The 27,705-nt window shown below is 40.3% G+C and overlaps 1 protein-coding gene across 1 annotated transcript in view; it reads left to right on the forward strand.

Annotated features, from left to right (window-relative positions):
* CCDC30 (coiled-coil domain containing 30) overlaps positions 1-27,705 on the forward strand; it is a 38,155-nt gene that overhangs the window by 4,503 nt on the left and 5,947 nt on the right. The window contains exons 2-4 of the mRNA XM_062190063.1: positions 2,834-3,027; positions 8,792-8,945; positions 23,029-23,100. Of these exons, the coding sequence (XP_062046047.1) occupies positions 2,860-3,027; positions 8,792-8,945; positions 23,029-23,100 (394 nt within the window). The 5' untranslated portion in view covers positions 2,834-2,859. The remainder of the gene's footprint in view (positions 1-2,833; positions 3,028-8,791; positions 8,946-23,028; positions 23,101-27,705) is intronic.

Raw genomic sequence — 27,705 nt, forward strand, 5'->3', positions numbered from 1 at the left:
CTTATAGAGAAGCCAGATGGTGTAGAGAGATGATCCAGTTCCATATTCCATTCCTGTGTAGTCATGTTTGTTCCAGGTGTGTGTCCTTGCATCCTAGCCTTTCAGTAACCCTATTGTAATAGTTGGAATGGAATGGCTGTGAGGGACGAGTCAGTCATAGGACATATTTCACATGTAGTGCACGCTCATGGTTTTTTCCTTTCCTGCTTTCCACTGTGTAGATCAAGTTTTCTTCTGCTGATGTAAAAGTTTCTATTCAAGTTTTGTTTTCATGGTGGTTGCCTTTTGAAGTTTTCTTTAATTTCTTATGGCATTTTTAGTTATTCTCAGTAGGAAAGTTGTTCTAGACTCTAATCCAGTAATACTTGCAAGAAGCAGAACATGCTGTGTATCCTGCTTCCAACATGGTTTTGCCCTGTGAATTTTCTCATGGTGGATTGGTACATAGGGGGATGATATAATAATGTGGAAGTTCATATGTAATTTTCCTGGCGATTTTCCCATTATAATTTTTCCCAGGAAACCTTGGAGTTTGTACATGAATCCTATTCACCCCACATTCTTCCTTTGTGCTCAGTTTGTCCACTTGTTTTTGGCTTGATGGTGCTTATTTCACAGATATCCCAAATCTTTGTGCATTTTTTTTTGCCTTTGTTTCCACAGCTCTGTGGTCTTAACTCCTCCTTTAGCCCACATTTACATAATCTTGATTTTGAAAAAAAGACAGATACTATAATATTCCTTTATGTTTTAGGAACTTGACATATCTGTTTAAATGTCCCAGTATAATTATAAAATTATCAATATTTTATTTTTAAACTTTTATTTATTTTGAGAGTCATAGAGCCAGGAACAGAGAGACAGAGAAACTCTTAAGTGGTGTTGGGAGCTGGGAACCAGAAACTCAATCCAGGTATCCCACATGAGTGGCAGGGACTCAAATCCTTTAAAAATTTTTTTATTTATTTTATTTGAAAGGCAGAGTTACAGAGAGAAAGAGAAAGGGAGAAAAAGAGAGAGAGATAGAGATCTTCCATCTGCTAGTTTGCCCCTCAAACTAGCTGCAATGGCTAGACCTGGGCCAGACCTAAGCCAGGAGCCAGGAGCTTCTTCTGGGTCTCCCATGTAGGTGCAAGGACCCAAGCACTTGGGCCAGTTTCTGCTGCTTTCCCAGGCGTATTAGCAGGGAACTGGATCAGAAGTGGAGCAGCCGGGAATCCAACCAACGCCCGTATGGGATGCCTGTGTCACAGTTGATGGCTTAAACAGCTACACTGCAGTGCTGGCCCTAAGATTCAAATACTTGAGCATCACCTACTGTATCCCAGGGTGCACACTGGCAGGAAGCTGGAATCAAGAGCAAAGCCAGAACTCAAACCCAGGCATTCTGATGTGGGATGTGGGCATCTCAACTGTCATTTTAACCACTAAGCCAAAAAACCACTCTGGATTGTCATATTTTTATACCACTCTAGTTATACAACAAGAAAGGGTTGGGGTGGATTATCCGAATCTGTGCTTTCAATAAACCCTATTTTTCTAGTGAGCATCTTTGCAAAATGCAAGATTTTTTTAGGAACACATGTATCTGTGATAGCAATAATACCCATGGAATCAAAGGATATATTTGAAAGTAGAGTTAATACAATTTAAGGTGGATTAAATGTTGTTCGGAAGGAAAGGAGAGAGGTCATTGGTAGCCCATAGATTTGACTTGAACAATTAGAATATTGGCATTTCTAACTGCTCAGGAGGAGATTGTGGGAGACTTAGCTTGGGGGAAACAATAATGGGTTTGCTTTTGGACATACAAACTTTGAGGTGTAGGTTAGACATCCAAGTGGAGATGTTGAGAGGGATCATTAGAGAATAGGCTACTTGAAATTGATATAGGGAGAGTTCACTGCTATTGATAATGGCAAGGTATAGGGAATTACTGTGGAATAGGTGGCTGAGGCGGGGGCGAGTAGAGGACTGGATTTTTAATTTTTTTTGAAAGATTTACAGAAAGAGAGAGAATCGTCCATCCACTAGTTCACTCCCCAAATGGCTGCAATGGCCAGCAGTGGGCCAGACCAAAGCCAAGAGCTTTATCTAGATCTCCCAGATAGGTGGCAGGGGCCCAAGTACTTGGGCCATTTTCCACTGCTTTCCCAGGCATATTAGCAGAGAGCTGGATTGCAAGCAGAGCCACCAGGACTCAAATGGGTGCCCACATGGGATGCTGGTGTCACAGGAGGTGGCTTAACCTGCTACGTCACAAACCTGAGGGCTGGATCTTTGGAAGTCAGTTGGTGACAGAACTAAGAAACCAGGGCACTGGAATAATTATCTGAATATTGAAGTCACTGAGAATTTTGTCAGCGTTAGTTGAGTGACTCTAGACCAGTTATTGAATTCTTGATGCCTGTTTTTTCTCTTAAATAGTAATAATAATTGTTCCGACCTAATTGGGTTATTATAAGAGACAGATGCATCATAAGTGCTTATACAATACTGCCAATATAATAATTGTTTGATAAAACAACAAATATATAAGCATATATAAATTCATATTTGGATTCCTAACCTTTCAAAAAAGGATGTGCTTAATCTTTATTAAATGAAAATTTTAAGGTTATGCAACAGTTAGAATATCTACTGCATTTAAGAACCTTTTATTGTTATTGTTTCTGAAAGTGTAAATACTATGGAGAAACAGAGAAGGGTGGTAATATCAATATAGCTTTTATATTAATTTTTATCTAATTAATAATTCATTCAGCATCTTATAACAGCAGTAATTTACCTATGCTCTTTTAACAGTTTTGTTTCTATTATTTCTTCCTAACAGAAACCCAAATAAAGGAAGATGAGGAAATGTTGTATCAAGAAGGCTTGTCCAGAACACCTCTGAGTAGACCCAGTGAATATAGTGCATGCTTATTGGTGGAGAGACATATACTCTTGGGGAAATTAGAACTTGTAGACCCCAAGCCAGAGTCTCAAAGATGTAAGAGCAGTAACCTACAGAAAACATTTCTACAGGTATTCCAAAATTAACTAGTCATTGAATAAGATGCATGCCAGTTGTAAAATGTGTTCAACAGGGGGCAGCACCATGACATAGCAGGTTAAGCCTCTGCCTCTGGCATCTGCAATCCCATATGGGCGCCAATTCCAGTCCTGGCTGCTCCACTTCTGGTCCAGCTTCTGGCTAATGAACCTGGGAAAGGCAGTGGAAGATGGACCATGTGTTTGGGCCCTGCACCCATATGGAAGATCTGAAAGAAGCTCCTGGCTCCTGGTTTCAGCCTGGCCCAGTTCTGGCCCTTGTACCCATATGGGGAGTGAACCAGCAGATGGAAGATCTCTCTCTCTCTCTCTCTCTCTCTCTCTCTCTCTCTCTCTCTCTCTCTTCCTGTAACTCTGCCTTTCAAACAAATAAACAAATCTTTTTAAAAATATGCATTCACTGGGGCAAGCATTCGGCCAAGCAGTTAAGATGCCAGGTGGGATACCCACATTGTATATTGGAGTGCTTGAGTTCAAGTTCCAGTTCTGCTCCCAGTTCCAGCTTCCTGCTAATGTGCACCACAAGAGGCAACAAGTAAAGGCTTTATGGGTCCCTCTCATCCTATGGGAGATCAGTTGGGTTCCTGGCTTTCAGCTTCAGCCTATCCTGTCCTGGGATGTTGTGGACATTTGGATAGTAAACCAGTGGAAGGGCTTTCTGTGTATCTTTCTCTCTCTTTCTCTCGCTCTCGCTCTCACCCTCGCTCTTGCTCTCTCTGCCTCTAAAACTGATAAATTAAAATGGATTCATTTATTTAACCAGTCATTCGTTAAAATATCAGGAAACCAATTTCTTCCTCCTTAAGAATACAAGGGGCTCAATGAGTTCATGGAGGCATAGGTATTTAACCTAGCAGTTTAGATGCCCATGTACCTCATCCAGTTGCCTGCACTGATACCTGGCTTCAGCTCCTGATTACAGCTCTTTGTCAATGTAGATGCTGGAGGGCAGCAGTGATGGCTCAAGGCACTGGGTTCCTGCCACCTAAGTAGGAGACCTGGATTGATTTCCTAGCTTCTGTCTTCAGTCTGCCCCAGCTCTGGCTATTTGAGGCATTTGGGGAATGAAACAGCAGATGGGAGCACTCTCTCTCCCTTTCTCTCTCTTCCTTTCTCTACCTCTCAAATAAATAAAATTTTTAAAAAATGCTATTTTGCATCCTTTGGATAAATCCAACCTGGTTATAATGTGTTATTCTTTCTAAATATTACTAGATTAGATTTGACAACATTTTGTTTAAGATTTTTGTGTCTATGTTTGAGTCAGATTACCCTGTGATTCTTCTTGCTTGTGTTATCTTTCATGTATTGTCTTGTATTAGTGTCAAGGTCAGTTAGTCCAGTGTTATTCAACCTTCTTTCTATTGTGGCCTCTATAAAGAAATTTTTAAAGTAATTTTTCCTGATCATTCTCCCATGAAACTTTAATTTTGCAATTATATCCTCCATCAGTTTATGTACTGTCAGCACATCCATGCTGTGTACATTGAGACAGTAAGGAGGTTTTTGCTCCCTCTAAGAATCAATATCATCTGACTGAGAATGCAGGTTTTTGCCTTATAAAATGGATTGGACTGTGTTTCCTCATTTGCTAATATAAATAGGTTATTAATTTTTTTAGATATAAAATTTATTTGAGAAGACTGTTCAATAGAAGTTTTATTTATGTCTTGATTTTTAAGGAGAGACTTGAACAAATCCACCAGCCTCAGGAAAGAGAACATCAGAAACATCAAGAACCTGTGCAGCAGTCTAAAAAAACCTGAATGAGATATTTAAAAATATGTGTTATATGTAATATCACTGCTTGGGATATCCGCATCCCATATTGGAGTATTGGGTTTGATTCCCAGATCCTGTTTCCTATCCAGCTTCCTGCTAAAGCACTGGGAGGCAGCAGGTGATGGCTCAAATTCTTGGGTCCCTTCCACCCACATCGGAGACTGACTGAGCTTTGGGCTCCTGGGTTTGACCAGGCCCAGGTCTGACTGTTGTGGGACTTTGGGAAGTTAAGTAACAGATGGAAGGGCTCTCTGTGTCTGTTTCTCTGTATCTCTGTCTGTCTGTCTGCCTTTCAAATGAAATAAAAACATGTAGACAAATCGTGTTTTTCAAATGTGTAGATGCATGCTATAAAGATGATCGAAGTGACCATTAAAAGTATTACAAACATTGGCTGGCGCTGCGGCTCAATAGGCTAATCCTCCGCCTTGCAGCGCCAGCACACCAGGTTCTAGTCCCGGTCGGGGCACTGGATTCTGTCTCAGTCACTCCTTTTCCAGGCCAGCTCTCTGCTATGGCCCAGGAGTGCAGTTGAGGATGGCCCAAGTCCTTGGACCCTGCACCTGCATGGGAGACCAGGAGAAGCACCTGGCTCCTGGCTTCCGATCAGTGCAGTGCGCCGGCCGCAGCACGCTAGCCGCAGCAGTCATTGGAGGGTGAACCAACAGCAAAGGAAGACCTTTCTCTCTGTCTCTCTCTCTCTCTCTCTCACTGTCCACTCTGCCTGTCAAAAAAAAAAAAAAAGTATTACAAACACATCATAAACTTTGTGGGAAAAAAATGAATCTCTGTCTAATACATTGGCTAACTTTTATTGAATATATCAAAATTCAAGCCGGTGCTGCGGCTCACTAGGCTAATCCTCCGCCTTGCGGCGCCGGCACACCAGGTTCTAGTCCCGGTCGGGGCACCGATCCTGTCCCGGCTGCCCCTCTTCCAGGCCAGCTCTCTGCTGTGGCCAGGGAGTGCAGTGGAGGATGGCCCAAGTCCTTGGGCCCTGCACCCCATGGGAGACCAGGAGAAGCACCTGGCTCCTGCCATCGGAACAGCGCGGTGCGCCAGCCACAGTGTGCCTACCGCGGTGGCCATTGAAAGGTGAACCAACGGCAAAGGAAGACCTTTCTCTCTATCTCCCTCTACTGTCCACTCTGCCTGTCAAAAATAAAAAAAAAAATTAAAAAAAATAAAATTAAAAAAAAAGAATATATCAAAATTTAAACAATGTGTGTTCTATCCTTTAAAAAATCACATATTTGTGATATACTCCTTTATAAAGAATACCATGTATTTTTAAATATAATCAATTCTCTTCAATGGATTTAATTTTTTGATCTGAGAGAATATTATTAAGAGCTAAATCTGTTGAATAAACTATATTCTGGAAATTTAACCATGAGAAATAACCCAAGAAAAGGGGAAAATACATACAGCTGAAATTATATATCACAGTATTTATAATAACAGAAATGGAAAACTATCCAAATGTTTAAATGATTGTATATGTGTATATATATAGATATGTGTGTGTATATATATGTGTGTGTATATATAAATATATATGTGATGTTGTACCCACTGTGGAGCATTATACAGCCTTCAAAAATCATTGTTCGAGGCTTAGGCATTTGGTGCAGCTGTTAAGCTACTATTTGGGACACCCAAATCCTGTGTCAGAGTGCCTGGGTCAGAGTCCCAGCTCTGCTTCTTATCCAGCTTCTTGCTAATGTGTACCCTGGTAGGCAGCAAGTGGTGGCTTAAGTAGTTGGGTCCCTGTCATTTACAGATTGAGTTCCTACCAGCTCCTAAATTTGGCCTTATCCATCCCTGGCTATTGTAGGCATTTGGGGAGTGAACCAGCAGATCTGTCTCTGTTTCTATGTCCTCTCAGTACCTTTCAAATAAAATAAATAAATGAATAAAACATTTAAAAAAATAACTTCCATGTGGCCGGTGCTCTGGCATAGTGGGTAAAGCTGCCGCCTGTAGTGCCAGCATCCCATATTTGTGCTGGTTCAAATCCCAGCTGCTCCACTTCTGATCCAGCTCTCTGTTTTGGACTGGGAAAGCAGTAGAAGATGGCCCAAGTCCTTGGGCCCCTGCACGCTCGTGGGAGACCCGGCAGAAGCTCCTGGCTCCAGATCGGTGCAGTTCCGGCCATTGCGGCCAACTGGGGAGTGACTCAGCGGATGGAAGACCTCTCTCTCTCTGCTTCTCTTTCTCTCTCTGTGTAACTCTGACTTTCAAATAAATAAATAAATCTTTAAAAAATAAAAATAACTTTCTTTAAAAAATTGTCATATAGTGGTATGGGAAAATGTTCCTGTTTTAATGTAAAATAAAAAAAGCCGGGGGCAGGTGTTTGACCTAACTGTTATTGCATGTCAGAGCACCTGGATTCTATTCCCAACTCAGGTTACTGATTCCAGTTTCTCAGCAATGTAGACCGTAGGAGACAAAATCGAGTTCCTGTCTTCTAGCCTCAGCCTGGCCTACCTCTGACCCTTGAAGCCATTTTGGGAATGAACCAACAAATGGAAGACCTCTTTCTCTGTCTCTCCCTTTCTCTCTGTCACTCTGCCTTTCAAATAAGTAAAATATTTTTTAAAAGTAAAAAAATCTTTTGAAAATAATTGCAGAAAAGCTCTTAACATGAATTGAGCCTTGTTAAATATGTGCTTCCTTAAAATTAAGTGTTTTATATGAAAGTATTTTATAAGGAGTGTTGCCTCCTCTGTTTTTTTTTTTGCCAGATGATGCTCTATTTTGAATGTTTAATTTTTTTAATATCAAGTGAGTAAGTGAGAAGAAAGAGCAAGAGATATTCTGTTTGCTACTTCACTTCTTCAAATGCCTGCAACATCTGGGACTTGGGTCAGGCTGAAACCAGGAGTCAGAAACTTCATCCAGGTCTCCTTTGTGGGTAGCAGGGGCCCAAGAACTCAGGTTATCATCTGCTGCTTTTTCCCAGGATGCATTAGCAGGCAGCTGGATCAGAAGCAAAGTAGCCAAGGCTTAATATGTTGTGCCACAGTGTTCACCCCGAGTTTCTGTTTTTTATAGTCCTATGAATATGATGACTTATATGTAAGGTTGAGCCATGTAAAGTAAAATATGTTTTAAATTGTCATTTCTATTATTTTATTTGAGAGAGCAACAGAGAGAACTCCTATCCATTGGTTTACTTCCCAAATGCCCACAGTAGCCAGGTTGGTCTGGGCTAGGCTGAAGCCAAAAGCTGGGGATTCAATCCAGGTCCCTCATGTGGATTTTTTTTTTTTTTTTGACAGGCAGAGTTAGTGAGAGAGAGAGAGACAGAGAGAAAGGTCTTTCTTTTGTTGGTTCATCTCCCAAATGGCCACTACAGCTGGTGCGCTGTGCCGATCTGAAGCCAGGAGCCAGGTGCTTCCTCCTGGTCTCCCATGTGGGTGCAGGGCCCAAGGACTTGGGCCATCCTCCACTGCCTTCCCGGTCCACAGCAGAGAGCTGGCCTGGAAGAGGAGCAAGCGGGACAGAACTGGTGCTCCAACTGGGACTAGAACCCGGACTACCAGCGCCACAGGTAGAGGATTAGCCTAGTGAGCTGTGATGCCCGCCCCTCATGTGGATTTCAGGAAACCAAGTACTTGAGCCATCACCTAGTGCCTTCCAGGGTGTGCATTAGCAGGAAGCTAAAATCAGGAGATGGAGCCAGGAACCATACCTAGGCACTCCAGAATGGAATGTGTGCATCTCAACTGGTGGCTTACCCACTAGGCCAAATGCCTATCCTGAAATTACATTTTATAAGTAAAAACCACCAAAATACCAATTTTTTTGGTCAACCTAATGAAAGAAATGCATGTAAATGAAATGTTGTTTACTACTTTTCTTTACTAGCTTTCAAGCATTATAGAAAATAGCAACATATCATGAAGACTATTTACAGTTTTATTACTAATAAATAACTTTATTTCAGTCACATGATGAAGACCTGGAAAAAAATAAAACATCACAAAACTGCATAGAGAGAGGTGTGGAACACGTAGCGAAGAGGTTAGTGATGGCTCATGCAGAGATCCAAAGGCTCACTGATGAACTACAAGAGAAGGAGAAAGAACAGAGTAAATCAGGTAAGCTGTGGTTTCAGATGACCATTTCTGACTATGTTTTAACTGTAATGATCTTTTCTCAGGATGGAACAGGAGTCCACTGAACAAAAATATATTGTAAGATGAGCACGTAAAAGTCTGATAAGCAGTCTCATTTTGTATGATGTCCAGAAATCTTTATTAAAGCATAAACATAACATACCTACCAAAAAGCACCCCCAGAAAGTCCCAGCATCCCAGAGACCAACCCACAGATTGGGAGAAAAAATATATCCAGAATATATAAGGAATCTTACCACTTAATGATAAGAAGATAGCCCAGTTTAAAAATGGCAGAGTTTATGTGAATGACCAATAGGCACATGAGAAGATGCTCAACATTTTCTATCACAAAAACTGATACATATATGTGAGGTGCTGGATATGTTAATTCAATTTATATATTCATATCACAATCTAAAATGTTGTAGCTTGAATGCATCCTTCAGAATTTGTGTGTTGGAAACTTTATCCCCAGGGCAACAGTGTTGAGAGGGAGGACCGTTAAGAGGTGGTTAGGTCATGAGGGCTCTGCCCTGATGAATGGGTTAATGCCATTATCATGGGAGTGTGTTAGTTATTGCAGGAGTGGGTTCCTGATAAAAAGATGAGTTCAGGCCGGCGCCGTAGCTTAACAGGCTAATCCTCCACCTTGCGGCGCTGGCACACCGGGTTCTAGTCCCGGTTGGGGCGCCGGATTCTATCCCGGTTGCCCCTCTTCCAGGCCAGCTCTCTGCTATGGCCCGGGAAGGCAGTGGAGAATGGCCCAGGTCCTTGGGCCCTGCACCCGCATGGGAGACCAGGAGAAGCACCTGGCTCCTGGCTTCGGATCAGCACGATATGCCGGCCGCAGCGGCCATTGGAGGGTGAACCAACGGCAAAAAGGAAGACCTTTCTCTCTGTCTCTCTCTCACTATACACTCTGCCTTTCAAAAAAAAAAAGATGAGTTCGGCCCTGTTCTCTTATTCTGTCTTGCATGGCTACTTTCCTGTCCTCCACCATGGGATGAAGGCCTTCGCCACATGTGGCACCTCAATTTGGACTTCTCAACCTCCAGAACCATGAGACAAATACATTTCTGTTGATTATAAATTACCCAGTTTCAGGTATTCTGTTAAAAACAAAACAAAGTTAAGACAGACTTATATCAAAACATCACATTGTGCTTCATAAATATATATAATGCTTATTTGTCAATTTTTAAAAAAAAAGATGCACAACACTATTAGTTGTTAGGAAAGTGCAAACAAAACCACTATGAGATACTATTTCATACTCACTAGAATGGCTTATAATAAAGAAAGATTGACAAAGGTAAGAGTTAGCAAGGATGTGGAGAAATTGCAACTCTGATACAATCCTAGTAGGAATGTAAAATGGTTAGACACTTTGGAAAACGATTTGATGATTTCTCAAAATATTAAAAGTAGAATTACCACATGACCTAGTAATTTCATTTCTAGGGATCTGCCAAGGAAAAATGAACGCATTTGTCCACACAAAGACTTTCCTGTGAATGTTACTAAGACTATTATTCACAGTAGCCAGAAGTTAGACAACTCACATATCCATCAATTGGTTGACTGAATAAACAAAATATAATGTAGCTATCTGCAGAAAATAGATAACATACCATGCCTAACACTGCTGTCCCTAAGAAAGTCCTACTTGTAAGGTTAGTCCTTGACTAGCATCTGGAAACTTGGGTTTGGGGAGAGTTTCCACCATTCCCTAATTGATAATTACGGTTCACTGTGCTCAAATTGTTTGTACAAACACTGTGATTTGCTTTCCTTCTGAGAGGCTGGGATTTGGGCACATGCTAGGCAGAAAGTGCAGATGTGAGCAGCCCCCAGTAAAAACCTTGAGCACTGAATCTCTAATGAACTCCTCGGGTAGACAGCATTTCGCATGGGTTGTCACAGTTCACTGCTGGTATACACACAACTTTTTCCAAGTATGGAGCCAAATGCAATGGAGATGCTGCTGTGAAGAGATTGTGCAAGTACAGTTTTATCACAAATAGGTTGATCTGAAGGAAAATTATCTTTGGTGAGTCTGATCTAATCATATGGGCCCTTAAATGGGGTGGCCTTTTCCTGGCACAGATTTGAAGTGTGAGAGGGGTTTAACTTGAGGGAGAACTATGAACTAACCCTCGGATACTGTTTTAAGCTACTGAGTTTGTGGTCATTTGTTATACAACGTTAGAAAACTAATACAATTTGTAAAGGGTGTAAGTGAAACAAGATTTGCTGTGAGTTGGCCATGCGGCAAGATGGCGGAATAGGCAGGAAGCACACTATTAGGCTGGAGAGAGAGACAGGTTAATATAAGTGGAGATACTGCAGGGTCAAGGAAGAGTAGGGGATAAAACAGCATAGGAAACTCTTCCGGAACTAGAGATTCACAGTGTACCTGCGTGGAGAGCGTGGGAGCCCAAGATCGGGACACCAGCAGCAGACTCAACGCACCAGCGCTGGAACGCGAGGTGAGCCGAACCACAATAACCCGAGACACCAGCGGGCAAGCGGAAAGAGGAGGCTAGAGGGAACGAGGCTTGAAACTTCGTGGGGAAAAGTTCACCAGGCTAACTTGAAGAGAGAGAGGAAAAAAAATAAAAAAAAAGCGACCGATACGGACACAAGTTTCTCTCTCTCCGCTCACCTCTCAAAGGCGAGCAAGACAGAGCAGGCGCCATTTTGGACATACGTCATAAGCAGGGCGACCTCAGGTCTGCGCCAGCCCTGAGCCTAGCAGAAAAACCTGACTCTGGGGGGAGGGGTGAAATAACAGGAGATTAGCATCTAACTTGGCAACCCAGTGGGAGATTGCGGGAGAATTGGTGCCCACACTGAGGGCAGCAGAGATTCCCTGTGTGGTCCTTGGGAAAGAGCTTCCGATCTCTGGCTCCTGTGGGTATATCATTTGCCTGCTAACTACCTCCAATTACATTCAGCTGTGCGGAATTACTTCCCTTTTGAATCAAAAAAGAGAGAGATTTACCACACCTAACCTGGGAGTCTCATCTTTGACACACCCTCAGCCCTGAGGAACCAAACACAGCTCTCAGTCCACACTCATCCCAAGCCTCTAAGGCACCACTGAAAGCAGACAGTCCACTTAATATAGAGCCATAGTGTAACAAGAAAAAACACCACAGTGAAGAAACCAAATATCTCCAACATGCCAAACAACAAACGCAAAAACCGAGCTAACAAGAACAAAGAAGACACTATGACACCCCCAAATGAAAAAGACACCCCAATTCAAGATTATGAAGATGGGGAGATTGAAGAAATGCAAGAATCAGATCTCAAAAAATTGATAATAACATTAAGAAGTTCTCAAAAACAAATTCTTGAACTACAGAAATCCTTCATGGACAAGATAGAAAATCTCTCTCGTGAAAATGAAATATTAAGGAGGAATCAAAATGAATTGAAACAACTAGTGGAACAAGAAATGGTGATAGTGATGAGAAATCATAATGAAATGAAGAATTCAATAGATCAAATGACAAACACATTAGAGAGTCTTAAAAACAGAATGGACGAAGCAGAAGAGAGAATATCAGACTTAGAAGACAGAGAACAGGAAAGGAAACAATCAAATCAAAGAAAAGAAGAAGAAATCAGAAACCTAAAAAATACTGTCAGGAATCTACAGGATACTCTTAAAAAACCCAACATTCGGGTTCTAGGAGTACCTGAAGGCATGGAGAGAGAGAAAGGATTAGAAGGCCTTTTTAGTGAGATACTAACAGAAAATTTCCCAGGTTTGGAGAAAGACAGAGACATCCTAATACAGGAAGCTCATAGAACCCCTAATAAACATGACCAAAAGAGATCCTCACCACGACACGTCGTAATCAAACTCACCACAGTGAAACACAAAGAAAAGATCCTAAAATGTGCAAGAGAGAAACGCCAGATTACTCTCAGAGGATCTCCAATCAGACTCACAGCTGACTTCTCTTCAGAAACCCTGCAAGCTAGGAGAGAATGGCGAGACATAGCCCAGGTGCTAAGAGAGAAAAACTGCCAGCCCAGAATATTATATCCTGCAAAGCTCTCATTTATGAATGAAGGTGAAATAAAGACCTTTCACAGCAAACAGAAATTGCAAGAATTTGTCGCCACTCGTCCAGCCCTGCAAAAGATGCTTAAAGATGTGTTACATACAGAAACACAGAAACACGGTCACCAATATGAAAGAAGGTAAAGGTAGGAAACCTCACACCAAAAGATCACAGGAATCTCAAACCATATATTAGAAAGTATCTTTGGCTAATGGCAGGGCAAAGTTACTCCTTCTCAATAGTCACATTGAATGTTAATGGCTTGAACTGTCCAGTTAAAAGACACCGATTGGCTGATTGGGTTAAGGAACAAAACCCATCCTTTTGCTGCTTACAAGAAACCCATCTATCCAACAATGATCCATACAAGCTGAGAGTGAAAGGCTGGAAAAAGATATACCACGCCAACAGAAATGAAAAGAGAGCGGGCGTAGCCATCTTAATATCGGACAACATAAACTTCACCACAAAAACTGTTAGGAGAGACAAAGAGGGGCACTATTTAATGATTAAGGGATCCATTCAACAGGAAGATATAACGATTATCAACGTATATGCACCTAATTACAGGGCACCAGCTTATTTAAAAGACTTGTTAAGGGACTTAAAGGGAGACTTAGACCCCAATACAATAGTACTGGGGGACTTCAATACTCCACTCTCAGAGATAGACAGATCAACAGGACAGAAGATCAACAAGGAGACAGTAGATTTAAATGACACTATAGCCCAAATGGATCTAACAGACATCTACAGAACATTTCATCCTACATCTAAGGACTTTACATTCTTCTCAGCAGTACATGGAACCCTCTCTAGGATTGACCACATACTAGGCCATAAAGCAAGTCTCAGCAAATTCAAAAGAATTAGAATCATACCATGCAGCTTCTCAGACCACAAAGGAATGAAATTGGAAATTGGCAACTCAGGAATCCCTAGAGCACGTGCAAACACATGGAGATTGAACAACATGCTCCTGAATGAACAATGGGTCATAGAAGAAATTAAAAGAGAAATCAAAAATTTTCTGGAAGTAAATGAGGATAACAGCACAACATACCAAAACCTATGGGATACAACAAAAGCAGTGTTAAGAGGAAAGTTTATATCAATAGGTGCCTACATCAAGAAATTGGAAAGGCACCAAATAGATGAGCTTTCAAGTCATCTCAAGGATCTAGAAAATCTGCAGCAAACCAAACCCAAACCCAGTAGGAGAAGAGAAATAATTAAAATCCGAGAAGAAATCAACAAGATTGAATCCAAAAAAACATTACAAAAAATCAGCCAAACGAGGAGCTGGTTTTTTGAAAAAATAAACAAAATTGACACCCCATTGGCCCAACTAACTAAAAAAAGAAGAGAAAAGACCCAAATCAATAGGATCAGAGATGAAATGGGAAACGTAACAACAGACGCCACAGAAATAAAAAGAATCATCAGAAATTACTACAAGGACTTGTATGCCAGCAAACAGGGAAATCTATCAGAAATGGACAGATTCTTGGACACATACAACCTCCCTAAATTGAGCCAGGAAGACATAGAAAACCTAAACAGACCAATAACTGACACAGAAATTGAAACAGCAATAAAGGCCCTCCCAACAAAGAAAAGCCCAGGGCCAGATGGATTCACTGCTGAGTTCTACCAGACATTTAGAGAAGAACTAACTCCAATTCTCCTCAAACTATTCAGATCAATCGAAAAAGAGGGAATCCTCCCAAATTCTTTCTATGAAGCCACCATCACCTTAATTCCTAAGCCAGAAAGAGATGCAACATTGAAAGAGAATTACAGACCAATATCCCTGATGAACATAGATGCAAAAATCCTCAATAAAATTCTGGCCAATAGATTGCAACAACACATCAGAAAGATCATCCACCCAGACCAAGTGGGATTCATCCCCGGTATGCAGGGATGGTTCAACATTCGCAAAACAATCAACGTAATACACTACATTAACAGACTGCAGAAGAAAAACCATATGATTCTCTCAATAGACGCAGAGAAAGCATTTGATAAAATACAACACCCTTTCATGATGAAAACTCTAAGCAAACTGGGTATGAAAGGAACATTCCTTAACACAATCAAAGCAATATATGAAAAACCCACGGCCAACATCCTATTGAATGGGGAAAAGTTGGAAGCATTTCCACTGAAATCTGGTACCAGACAGGGATGCCCTCTCTCACCACTGCTATTCAATATAGTTCTTGAAGTTTTGGCCAGAGCTATTAGGCAAGAAAAAGAAATTAAAGGGATACAAATTGGGAAGGACGAACTCAAACTATCCCTCTTTGCAGATGATATGATTCTTTATTTAGGGGACCCAAAGAACTCTACTAAGAGACTGCTGGAACTCATCGAAGAGTTTGGCAAAGTAGCAGGATATAAAATCAATGCACAAAAATCAACAGCCTTTGTATACACAGGCAATGCCACGGCTGAGGAAGAACTTCTAAAATCAATGCCATTCACAATAGCTACAAAAACAATCAAATACCTTGGAATAAACTTAACCAAAGACGTTAAAGATCTCTACGATGAAAACTACAAAACCTTACAGAAAGAAATAGAAGAGGATACCAAAAAATGGAGAAATCTTCCATGCTCATGGATTGGAAGAATCAATATCATCAAAATGTCTATTCTCCCAAAAGCAATTTATACATTCAATGCAATACCCATCAAGATCCCGAAGACCTTCTTCTCAGATCTGGAAAAAATGATGCTGAAATTCATATGGAGACACAGAAGACCTCGAATAGCCAAAGCAATCCTGTACAACAAAAACAAAGCCGGAGGCATCACAATACCTGATTTTAGGACATACTACAGGGCAGTTGTTATCAAAACAGCATGGTACTGGTACAGAAACAGATGGATAGACCAATGGAACAGAATAGAAACACCAGAAATCAATCCAAACATCTACAGCCAACTTATATTTGACCAAAGATCCAAATCTAATCCCTGGAATAAGGACAGTCTATTCAATAAATGGTGCTGGGAAAATTGGATTTCCACGTGCAGAAGCTTGAAGCAAGACCCATACCTATCACCTTACACAAAAATTCACTCAACATGGATTAAAGCCTTAAATCTACGACCCGAAACCATCAAATTATTAGAGAGCATTGGAGAAACCCTGCAAGATATAGGCACAGGCAAAGACTTCCTGGAAAATACTCCAACAGCACAGGCAGTCAAAACCAAAATTAACATTTGGGATTGCATCAAATTGAGAAGTTTCTGTACTTCAAAAGAAACAGTCAGGAAAGTGAAGAGGCAACCAACAGAATGGGAAAAAATATTCGCAAACTATACTACAGATAAAGGATTGATAACCAGAATCTACAAAGAAATCAAGAAAATCCACAACAACAAAACAAACAACCCACTTAAGAGATGGGCCAAGGACCTCAATAGACATTTTTCAAAAGAGGAAATCCAAATGGCCAACAGACACATGAAAAAATGTTCAAGATCACTAGCAATCAGAGAAATGCAAATCAAAACCACAATGAGGTTCCATCTCACCCCGGTGAGAATGGCTCACATTCAGAAATCTACCAACAACAGATGCTGGAGAGGATGTGGGGAAAAAGGGACACTAACCCACTGTTGGTGGGAATGCAAACTGGTTAAGCCACTATGGAAGTCTGTCTGGAGATTCCTCAGAAACCTGAACATAACCCTACCATACAACCCAGCCATCCCACTCCTTGGAATTTACCCAAAGGAAATTAATTTGGCAAATAAAAAAGCCATCTGCACATTAATGTTTATTGCAGCTCAATTAACAATAGCTAAGACCTGGAACCAACCCAAATGCCCATCAACAGTAGACTGGATAAAGAAATTATGGGACATGTACTCCATAGAATACTATACAGCAGTAAGAAACAACGAAACCCAGTCATTTGCAACAAGATGGAGCAATCTGGAAAACATCATGCTGAGTGAATTAAGCCAGTCCCAAAGAGAAAAATATCATTTGTTTTCCCTGATCGGTGACAACTGAGCGCCAAAGGGGAAACCTGTTAAGTGAAATGGACACTATAAGCAACAATGAACTGATCAGCTCCTGTCCTGACTTTAGATGTACAATGTAATACTTTATCCTTTTTAGTATTTGTTGTTGTTGTTGTGGTTCTAGTACTATTGGTTGAACTCAGTAATTAACACACAATTATTCTTAGGTGTTTAAATTTTAACTGAAAAGTGATCCCTGTTAAATCTAAGAGTGGAAAAAGAGAGGGAGGAGATGAAGAGCTATGGGTTATTTAACTATGTGCTTATTTTCAAAGACTTGAATAATCACCTTGTAACAATGATCAGATTTGGTCTATGTTATGTCATGATTTTAAGGAATCTTATTTCAACCAGATATTTTGGATTTTGATATTGGTCTATTATGCTATGTTATATGTGCGTACATATTGTATTTCCACATGGGGAAATTTTATTAAGAGTTTTATTTTAAATGGCTTTTAGATAAGATTGTCCATAAATTTAAGCTGCTAAAATCTATCAAAGATACATTTTAATTTGTATGACCTGAATCTGTGTATCATATGTTTTAAACTTGTTGGTAGAAAGAAACTAAAAACATTTTATATGGTTGTGCTTAAGTTTACTGGTTAAACAAACTACACCATGTTAGATATTTAAGACGTGTTTTCAAATACATGATTCTTAAAATTTATAGAAGGCATTGGACCTTCCGGTAAATGTTTTATTAAGTTCTTATCTAAAGGTTGAAACGGTTTGCTAAGTATTCATGTAATATTGCTATTGTCAGCAAGTGATCTAGGACTTGCTCCCTCATCTCTCTATTCTAAGCCCAACTTGTTCTTTCACTTCTCTATTCTCTTCAAGGTAGGGAACTAATTCTATTATGAAGGAATCTGTAGGATGCACAATTTAATCTTTAGACCTTATAAGAGATGGCTAACATTTTTCTGTAATAGCATAGCCAAAATATGAACTTAACTAATAATCTCATAGCTAGATTCACATTGCCATCAGCGAAGTATACAGTAAGTAGGAAAAAAAAAAACCTCCCTTTCAGACCAAAGGGAAAGAAAGTTTTTAAGTGAGAATATAATTTTCCTCATGGGCATTGTCTACCTTAGAAAAACTACTACAGAACATGCCTGTGACTATAGACCTGTAGTTCAGGCCACCGAAGATTAGAGATGGGACACGGGCACTCCCTTGACTTGCATCGTCTGGTCTGCTTTAACACAAACCAGGAGGAAAAGAAAGCTAGGCATCAGAAACAATGGGTGGCAGGCCTATTAATGGCTGATCTGTACAGTGATCTGCCCTCAAGGAGACCCAACAGGCCAGTCCACTGCAGTGGCTTTCAATGTGGTAAGCCTGGGCTTCAGCAGAAGTCAGCTTGTGAAGAGCCCTGGCAGCTCTGCCAAGAGTTGGATCACTGGAAATGGACCTGCCCTGGAGTCGAAGGATGCCCAGGTCAGAGCCACAGATCCTATTGGCTCCAAGCTGAAAAGCCCTTCACTCAGCCCAACTTCCAAAGTGACCACTGCAGCTGAGGGGACAGCCAAGTAGGGTCAGCAACATTGCAGGCAGAACTGTAAATTTCTTGTTAGAGATGCCCCCTGCCTTTACCTGGCCAGCTCTCCTCCCAGGCCAGCCAAGTAATGAAAGTCAACAGAGTGCCTTCCCCTAGGAGGTTCACACCTCCCTTAGGATATACCCCATGTGAAGAGATAGATAGGTCTGGGCCTCTTAACTTACAAGGCCTAAAGCCCAACAGATTATTATCAAGCCCCTTCTATCAGGTTCTATTTGCCTCTCAATCAGAAAAATTACTTGTAGCTTAGACAGCACCTTTCTTAGCTCCTCTAATAATGACTCTGTCCTTTGTTCTAGACCCTGTCTAGTGCACTTGGGCCTCATTCCTTTGTAATCATAACTTCTACTCTACCACCAATGGCTCTACTCCCAACCTGTGTGTACTGATGGTCCTCTTCCCCACTTAATGCTGTATAATTGTTCAGACCTGGTTAAGGCCACTCTTAGGATCATTGGTTACTATCCTCAACCTGTCTTTTATGACCTTGTCTAAATATGATCAGAGTCAGCAAACTTGGAAGGCTTCCATAGCCTTGGCAACTCATGACGACAGCCTAGGGTGGTTACTGGCGCCATAAACTAGAGTGTCAATTTGTTGGGTCAACAACAGGAGCCACTGTGCGCTTGCTCCTGATGTGGGATCTCTGTCCTTAATGTACTGTACATTTTGATTTAATGCTATAACTAGTACTCAAACAGTATGTTTCACTTTGTGTTTCTATGTGGGTGCAAACTGTTGAAGTATTTATACTAAATTGATCTTCTGTATATAAATAGAATTGAAAATGAATCTTGATGTGAATGGAAGGGGAGAGGGGGCGGGAGAGGGGAGGGTTGCGGGTGGGAGGGAAATTATGGGAAGGGGAAGCCATTGTAATCCATAAGCTGTATACTGGAAATTTATATTCATTAAATAAAAGTTAAAAAAAAAAAAAAAAAGACTAAAAAAAAAAAAAAAAAAAAAAAAAAAAAGATTTGCTGTGAGTTGATTGTTGTTAAAAGCCGGATGATAGGGGCCAACGCTGTGGCATAGTGGGTAAAGCCGCCACCTGAAGTGCTGGAGTCCCATATGGGTGCTGGTTTGAGTCCTGGTTGCTCCACTTCTGATCCAGCTCTCTGCTATGGCCTGAGAAAACAGAAGAAGATGGGCCAAGTGCTTTGGCTCCTGCACGCACTTGGGAAACCCAGAGGAAGCTCCTGGCTCCTGGCTTTGCATCAGCCCAGCTCTGTCCATTGCGGCCAATTGGGGAGTGAACCAGCGGACAGAAGACCTCTCTCTCTCTCTCTCTCTCTGCCTCTGCCTCTCTGAAACTCTACCTTTCAAATAAATAAATAAATAAATAAATCTTTAGAGAAAAAAAAGGGAGGGGGACACCACTGTGGCACAGCAGGTTAATGCCCTGGCCTGAAGCACCGGCATCACATATGGGCGCTGGTTCCAGACCCAGCTACTCCACATCCGATCCAGTTCTCAGCAATGGCCTGGGAAAGCAATAGAAGATGGCCCAAGTCCTTGGGCCCCTGTACCCACGTGGGACACCTGGAAGAAGCTCCTGGCTCCTGGCTTCAGATCAATGCAGCTCTAGCTGTTGCATCTGGGGAGTGAACCAGCAGATGGAAGATTCTCTCTCTCTCTTCTCCTTATCTTTGTATGTAACTCTGACTTTAAAATAAACAAATCTTTAAAAAAAAAAAAGTAAATGGAGCTATGAGTTTTAAATATCTTCACAAATGCAGCAGACGAAGCTAACCTGGCAACACAAGTTAATGAGTATGATGGTCTCTGTTTAAATTTGGTGTATGATATATTTAATTTTGTCTGTTACCATGAAAATAGCTATCTATTTTAAAATGGAAATGAAATCAAATGATTTCAGAATACCTGAAGTTCCTATTCAGTTTGGAGGCCCCTGGCTTGGGTAATAAATCCTGAACTCTCTTGTGTAGTAAATAAGGCTTTTGTGGTTTGGCGCCTGCCTGTCTCTCCTGCTCGTATCCCACGCTTGTCCTAACCCTTGGCACTGTAGACACAAGCAGTATTTGACTACATATAGTTCCCACACACTAAGCAATCTCTTCAGCCTCCCCTCCTTTGCTCTGTTCTTCCTCCTTTCCTTTACTCATACCATTCTCTCTGGAACATCCTTTCTGCCTAATATCACTCTCCTTCTTCTAAGGAAGAATATGTTGGAAAACCATTCTTTGAGTATAACAGAAGCTATTCTCACATCTCGGGCCCAGTGAAAGCAAACCTGGTTTTACATTCCAAATATGGCATTTACTAGTTGTGTGACATTGGATAAGTTGCTTAACTTTTCTGAGCCTTGCTTGTCTCATCTATAAATTGAGAATATTAATATCTGTTTTAGAGATTTGTCATCATGATTGACATATCTGAGATTAGGGGCAGGCATTGTGGCACCACAGGTTAAGCTGCTGCTTGGGGTGCCCACATCCCATATCACACTGCCTGGGATCTAGTTCTGCTTCCCTTTCTGATCCAGCTTCCTGCTAAGATGATGGCTGAAGTACTTGGGTCTCTGCAATCCATGTAGGAGACTCAGATTTCATTCTTGGCACCTGACTTTGGCCAGGCCCTGGATGTTGTAGGCTCTAGGAAATGAACTAATAGATAGAAGATTCTCTCTCTCTCTCTCTCTCTCTCTCTCTCTCTCTCTCTCTCCCTCTCTCTCTTTCTCTCTTTCTCTCTTTCTCTTTCTCTCATTCAAATAAATAGTTTTTTTTTAAAAAAAAAAAAAACCTCATATGACTATAAAGTAAACACATGTCACCAACTAAATATATCTCTGACATTAATAACTGCTACTGGTGGTAGCAGCAGTAGCAGTACTATTGCTATAGTTAGGAGTATAATTTTAGGTGAAACTGATGGGTTAAATTGGAATTTGCTCGAAAGAACTGAGTGTTTGGGTATAATTATAATTTGGGTGTAATTTGTAATGCACAATTGTGCTGATAGACTCACCCTGGTTAGGAGTGATCTCTTGGCTGGCGGTGCCGGCACCCTGGGTTCTAGTCCCGGTTGGAGCGCAGGTTCTGTCCCGGTTGCTCCTCTTCCAGTCCAACTTTCTGCTGTGGCCCGGGAAGGCAGTGGAGGATGGCCCAGGTGCTTGGGCCCTGCACCCGCATGGGAGACCAGGAGAAAGCACCTGGCACCTGGCTTCAGATCAGCACAGCGCACTGGCCGTGGTGGCCATTTGAGGGGTGAACCAGCAGAAGGAAGACCTTTCTCTCTGTCTCTCTCACTAACTCTGCCTGTCAAAAAAAAAAAAAAAGAGAGAGAGAGAAAAGAAAGAAAGAAAAAAGGAGTGATCTCTTGTAAGATTCACATTAGCTCCTTGCCTCTAGGAGATTCTCCATCCTGACACTATTGGCAACCCACTAGTCATACACTGGTGATTAGGAGGTGTCAGGAGGCAGAGGGGTAAGATCTGGATTAGACACCTCAAATCTTATCAACTCCAGTGACTTCTGCCACCCTCATACAATTCTCCAACAGCACCAAAAGCTGTGTCCTGAAATTCTCTCTTTCTCCCCCCTCCCTCTCTCTCTCTCCCTCTCCCTCTCTCTCTCTCTAGCAGACATTGGGAAAATTCTGAGTATAGTCATGTGCTTGCATAATGATGTTTCAGGCAAAATGGACTGCGTGTTTCATAAAATTCTGATACTTAATTGTACCTTAGCCATCTTAGCTTGTGTATATGCACTCTATATGTATATTCATACATAGAACCTACCCTGCTAGAGGAGATAGCATTTATGTGGAAACTCTAAGGACAGTTAGTCAGATGAAAGGTAATGTCCCAGAGTTGGTCTTCTGTATATAAAATTAAACTAAAAATGAACCATAATGAGGAAGGGGATGGGAGAGGGAGTAGGAGGTGGGATGGGAGTTGGGATAGGAGGGTAGGTAAGGGGGAAAGAACCACCATATTCCTAAAGTTGTACCTATGAAAAATGCATTCATCCCCCAAATGGCTGCCACAGCTGGCACGCGGCGCCAATCCGAAGCCAGGAGCCAGGTGCTTCCTCCTGGTCTCCTATGTGGGTGCAGGGCCCAAGGACTTGGGCCATCCTCCACTGCCTTCCCAGGCCACAGCAGAGAGCTGGACTGGAAGAGGAGCAACCGGGTCAGAACCGGCGCCCCAACTGGGACTAGAACCTGGGGTGCTGGCGTCGCAGGTAAGGATTAGCCTAGTGAGCTGCGGTGCCAGCTGCAAAATGCATTCATTAAATAATTTTTTTTTTCAAAAAAGAAAGGTAATGCCCCAAAGATAGAGTTATTTGAACTGAGATTGCTATACTAATCATTTGCTTCTTACACAGATATTTTTTTCTTTTAGATTCTGCACTTGAGAAGGCTCATCTAGAAATTGAGAAACTGAAAGAAAATTTGATAAAACTGAAAGAAAATGGTGAGTTATTCTAGCAGAAGTAATGATAATAAACTAAGCAATAATGTAATGACATTAAATAATATTATTTAATAGCTGAAATAGTGAATACTACCGCTAATATTACTATTGCTATTACTTCTACCATTTGTTTATTAAGTGACAAGTACTCTACCAGGGTCTTTACTGCATTATCTCTAATCTTCGCAGCAACTCTAAGGAGTGAGTATTATTATTCCCATTTCATAAAGAAACTGAGTCATAGCGACATTAAATGAGCTCTGCAATCATTAAGTATCAGGACTGGCATTTAGATTCCTATTTGGCTTATTCCAAAACCTGTCATGAACACCAACAATACATATTTTACTAGAACCACTGAGAGCAAGACAGCATATAATGCATTTAACCATACTTCACATACATTTGTTCACTGCAAAGCCAATAGGTCTTACCAAGGAGGCAGGTACCAATGCCAGCGCACTTGGTAAAGTGATAAGTATAAATACACGACCGATCAAAAAGATAGGGTATGTGTTGAAGAGATTTCACAAATAAGACCAGTGTAAGCAAATAATGAAGGATAGAATTAAAAGGGAGAGAATGATCCTGCGGGGGAAACAGGACACACAGCAGACTCATAGAATGGCAAATGCCCAAAACAGCACTCCTGCCTCAGAATCGACTCTTGGGACATTCGGATCTGGCTAAAAGGTCCATGAGAGTCTCACAGGCATGGAAAGCCATGACACAGTGGCAAAAAACAATCTAAATGAAAGACCCTGGTGAACAAGACCCCAGCAGAAGGAACAGGCCATCAAGGAGAGAGGCGCCTTTCTCTGAAGGGAGGAAGGAACCTCCACTGTGACACAGCCTTGACTAAACAAGTTCAGAGTCGGTGAACTCAAGGGACTTCCATAGCCTAGACAGCTCATAGCAAGAGTCTCGGGTGATTGCTGACGTCATAAATAAGAGTGCCAATTGTTAAATCAACAACGGGAGTCACTGGGTACCTGCTTCCCACATAGGATCTCTGACCTTAATGTGTTTTACTATGAAACTATGAAACTTAAAAACAGTACTAGTCGAACAACACCCTATACCTTGTGCGGTTGTGTGAATGCAGCCTGTTGAAATCCTTGCTTAGTATATACTAAGTTGATCTTCAGTATATGAAGGTATTTAAAAATGAAACTCGATAAAGGGCAGGATGGGAGAGGGAGAGGGGAGGGCCACGGGAGGGAGGGAGGTGGGGGGGGGAGCCACAACAATACAAAAGTTGCACTTTGTAAATTCACATTTATGAAATAAAAAATAAAAGATAAAAAAATTTAAAAAAGCAATAGGTTTGGGATCATTGCTGAATTAATTTATTTGACTCTAGCTTGACTACATAGAAATGCTACTAGCTATTTGAATGTTGTAATAATAACAACTATACAAGTCATTTAAAATATGTTTATTAGCTTTAAATAATTCTAAAATTAGATGTGCTCTCCTTTTCAAAAATATATGAATATAATTATAAAATGAATATTGATTTCTTAGCAATCAATGGAGCAAGTAAACAGAAAAAATTAGTCAGGATAGAGAAGACTGAAAATGTTACCAACAAGACCTAGCTGAAATGCATAGAAAATTCTACCAGAATGCACACTTTTTTCATGTACCCATGGAAATTTCACCGAAAGAGGCCACCGTGAGCCATAGGACAAAATTGCTGTGCAGAACTAAAGTCATACAAATTATGTTCTCTGACCATAATGGAAATAAGCTAAAAACCAGTAGCAGAAATATATTGAAAAAAATCTCCAAATATTTGGCAGTTAAACAACATACTTCTGAAAAGCCCATGACTTCAGAGAAAAAATATTACAAGTTACATTAGAAAGTATTTTGAATTGAAGAAAATAAAAACAGCAATATCAACGTTTGTGGGATGCAATTTAATCAGTGTTTAGAGGGAACTTTATAGTATTTTGATGCTTATACCAGACATCAAAAAAAGGACTTAAAATAATCTAGGCTTACACATTAACAATTCAGAATAAGAAAAGCAAATTAAACCTTTAGCAAGCAGAAGGAACAAGTTATCAAAAATAAGAGTTAAAATGAATAAGACACAAAATAGAACCACAGTGGAGTAAATCTGTAGAACCAAAAGCTGGTTCTTCACAATGATCAATAACATTGGATAAGCCTCTGACTAGACTAATCTTGAAAAAAACAGAAGATATAAATTCACAAATTGCCAGTGTCAGACATAACAGAGAATATTTCTACACATTAAAAAGATAATAATAGAAAATGATGAATAACATTATGCCATTAAATGTGATGATCTGAATGACATGAACACATTCTTTGTAAAACACAAAATACCAAACCTTACTCATACAAAGAGATGGCCCTAATGGTAATAAGGAAATTGAACTTGTAGTTCAAAATCTTCCCACAAAATCCTAGGCTCAGACAGTTTCACTAAATTCACTATGAGTGAATTCTAACAGACGCTCAAAGAATAAATAACATCATTTTACATAAGCTCCAGAAAACTGAAGATGAAGGAATATTTCTCAACTTTCATCTTTCTTAACCTTCCTTTTTTTTATATTTCTTTACCTTAAATTTTTTATTTATATTAGGTGAACAAATTTCATGTATTTCATTTACACAGATTTAAGAGCATGATGATACTTCCCACCCTATCGTCCTTCCTGTCCACACTCCCACCCTCCTTCCTTTCTTATTTTTTCTTTTATTTTTTTTCAGTGATATACTTTCAGTTTATTTTATAATCACAAGCTTACCCCTCTACCAAATAAAGAATTCAACAAGTAGTTAGAAAAACCATTGTTCCTCAAGAGTATAAACAAGGGCTATAAACAATAATCAAATCTCAAAATGTCAATTTCACTCATATACATTGCATTTTTTGTGCTCTGTATATTAGTTACCACAAATCAGGTAAAACATACAATATTTTTCTTTTTAGGACTGGCTTATTCCTCTAAGCATAAGCGTTTACATTCACATCCATTTTTTTTTTTTGCAAAAAGAGAGGACATTTTTTTCTTTTTACAGCTGAGAAGTATTCCATAGTGTATATATACCACATTTTCTTTATTGGTTGATTGACATTTGGGTTGATTCCATATCTTAGCTATTGTCACTTAAGCTGCAATGAACATGGAGGTACAGATAAATCTTTCTATTTTTTATTTTTTAAAGTTTTATTTCATTTTCCCCCCAAAGGAACCCTTTATTTAAGGAATACAAACGTCATGCATTTCATAAGTACAACTTTAGGAATATAGTGATTCTTCCCACTATACCCGCCCTCCTAACCACTCTCCACATCTCCTCCTCCTCCCTCTTGCATATCCAGTCTCATTCTCCACAAAGATCCCTTTTTTATTAACTTTATACACAGAAGACCAACTCTATACTAAGTAAAGAGTTCAACAATTTGCACACACACACACACACACAAAACAGCAACAACAACAAAATGTTCCTCAACAGTCATGCCAAGAGCTATTCAAAGTCATTGCAACAGATAAATCTTTCATATACTGATTCCATTTCCTTTGGGTAAATTCCCAGGAGTATCTATTTTCAGATTTCTGAGGAATCTCCATACTGTCTTCCATAATGGTTGTACTAGTTTACATTCCCACCAACAGTGTATAAGATTAACTTTTTCCACTTGTCCTCATCAGTGTTTATTGCTTTTTTATTTTTTGATGATAACCATTCTAACTAGGATGAAGTGAAACCTCATTATGGTTTTGATTTTCATTTCCCTGATGGCTAGCAATCCTGAGCATATTTTCAGGTGACTGCTGGCCATTTGAATTTCATCTTTTGAAAAATGCCTGTTCATATCCTTTGCCCATTTCATGACTGGGTCATTTGTTTTGTGATTGTTGAGTTTCTTGAGCTCTTTAAAAATTCTGAATATTAATCCTTTTTCAGTTGCATAGTTTGCAAATATTTTCTCCCATTCTATCAGTTGCCTCTTCATTTTGTTGAGTATTTCCTTTTCAGTGCAGAAGGTTCTTATTCTGGTGTAATTTCATTTGTCTATTTTTGCTTTTATTACTTGTGCTTTTGGGGTCTTTTCTAAGAATTCTTTGCCTATGCCAATGTCTTGCAGAGTTTCCCTGATGTATTCATCTACTAATTTGATGGTGTCAGGTCATAGGTTTAGGTCCTTTATCCATTAAGAGTTGAATTTTGTATAAGATGTAATGTAGGGGTCTTGTTTCATACTTTTGCCCATGAAGATCCAATTTTTTCAGCACCATTTTTTAAGAGACTGTCCTTTCTGCAGGGACTAATTTTAGCTTGTTTGTCAATGATTAATTGGTTGGAGATGTGTGGATTAATTTCTAGAGTTTCTATTTTGTTCCATTGGTATGCATGCTATTTTTATGCCACTGCCTGGCTATTTTTATTATAACTGCTCTGTAGTTTGTCTTTAAATCTGGTATTGTGATGCCTCCAGCTTTGTTTTGTTTAATATTGCTTTATTTGTTCAGGATTTCTTGTGTTTCCATATGATATTTAGCATTGTTTTTTCTAGATTTGAGAGAATGTCTTTGGGATTTTGATTGGGAGTGC

Source organism: Lepus europaeus, chromosome 5 (assembly GCF_033115175.1).
Source record: "Lepus europaeus isolate LE1 chromosome 5, mLepTim1.pri, whole genome shotgun sequence".
NCBI classification, from domain to species: Eukaryota; Metazoa; Chordata; class Mammalia; order Lagomorpha; family Leporidae; genus Lepus; species Lepus europaeus.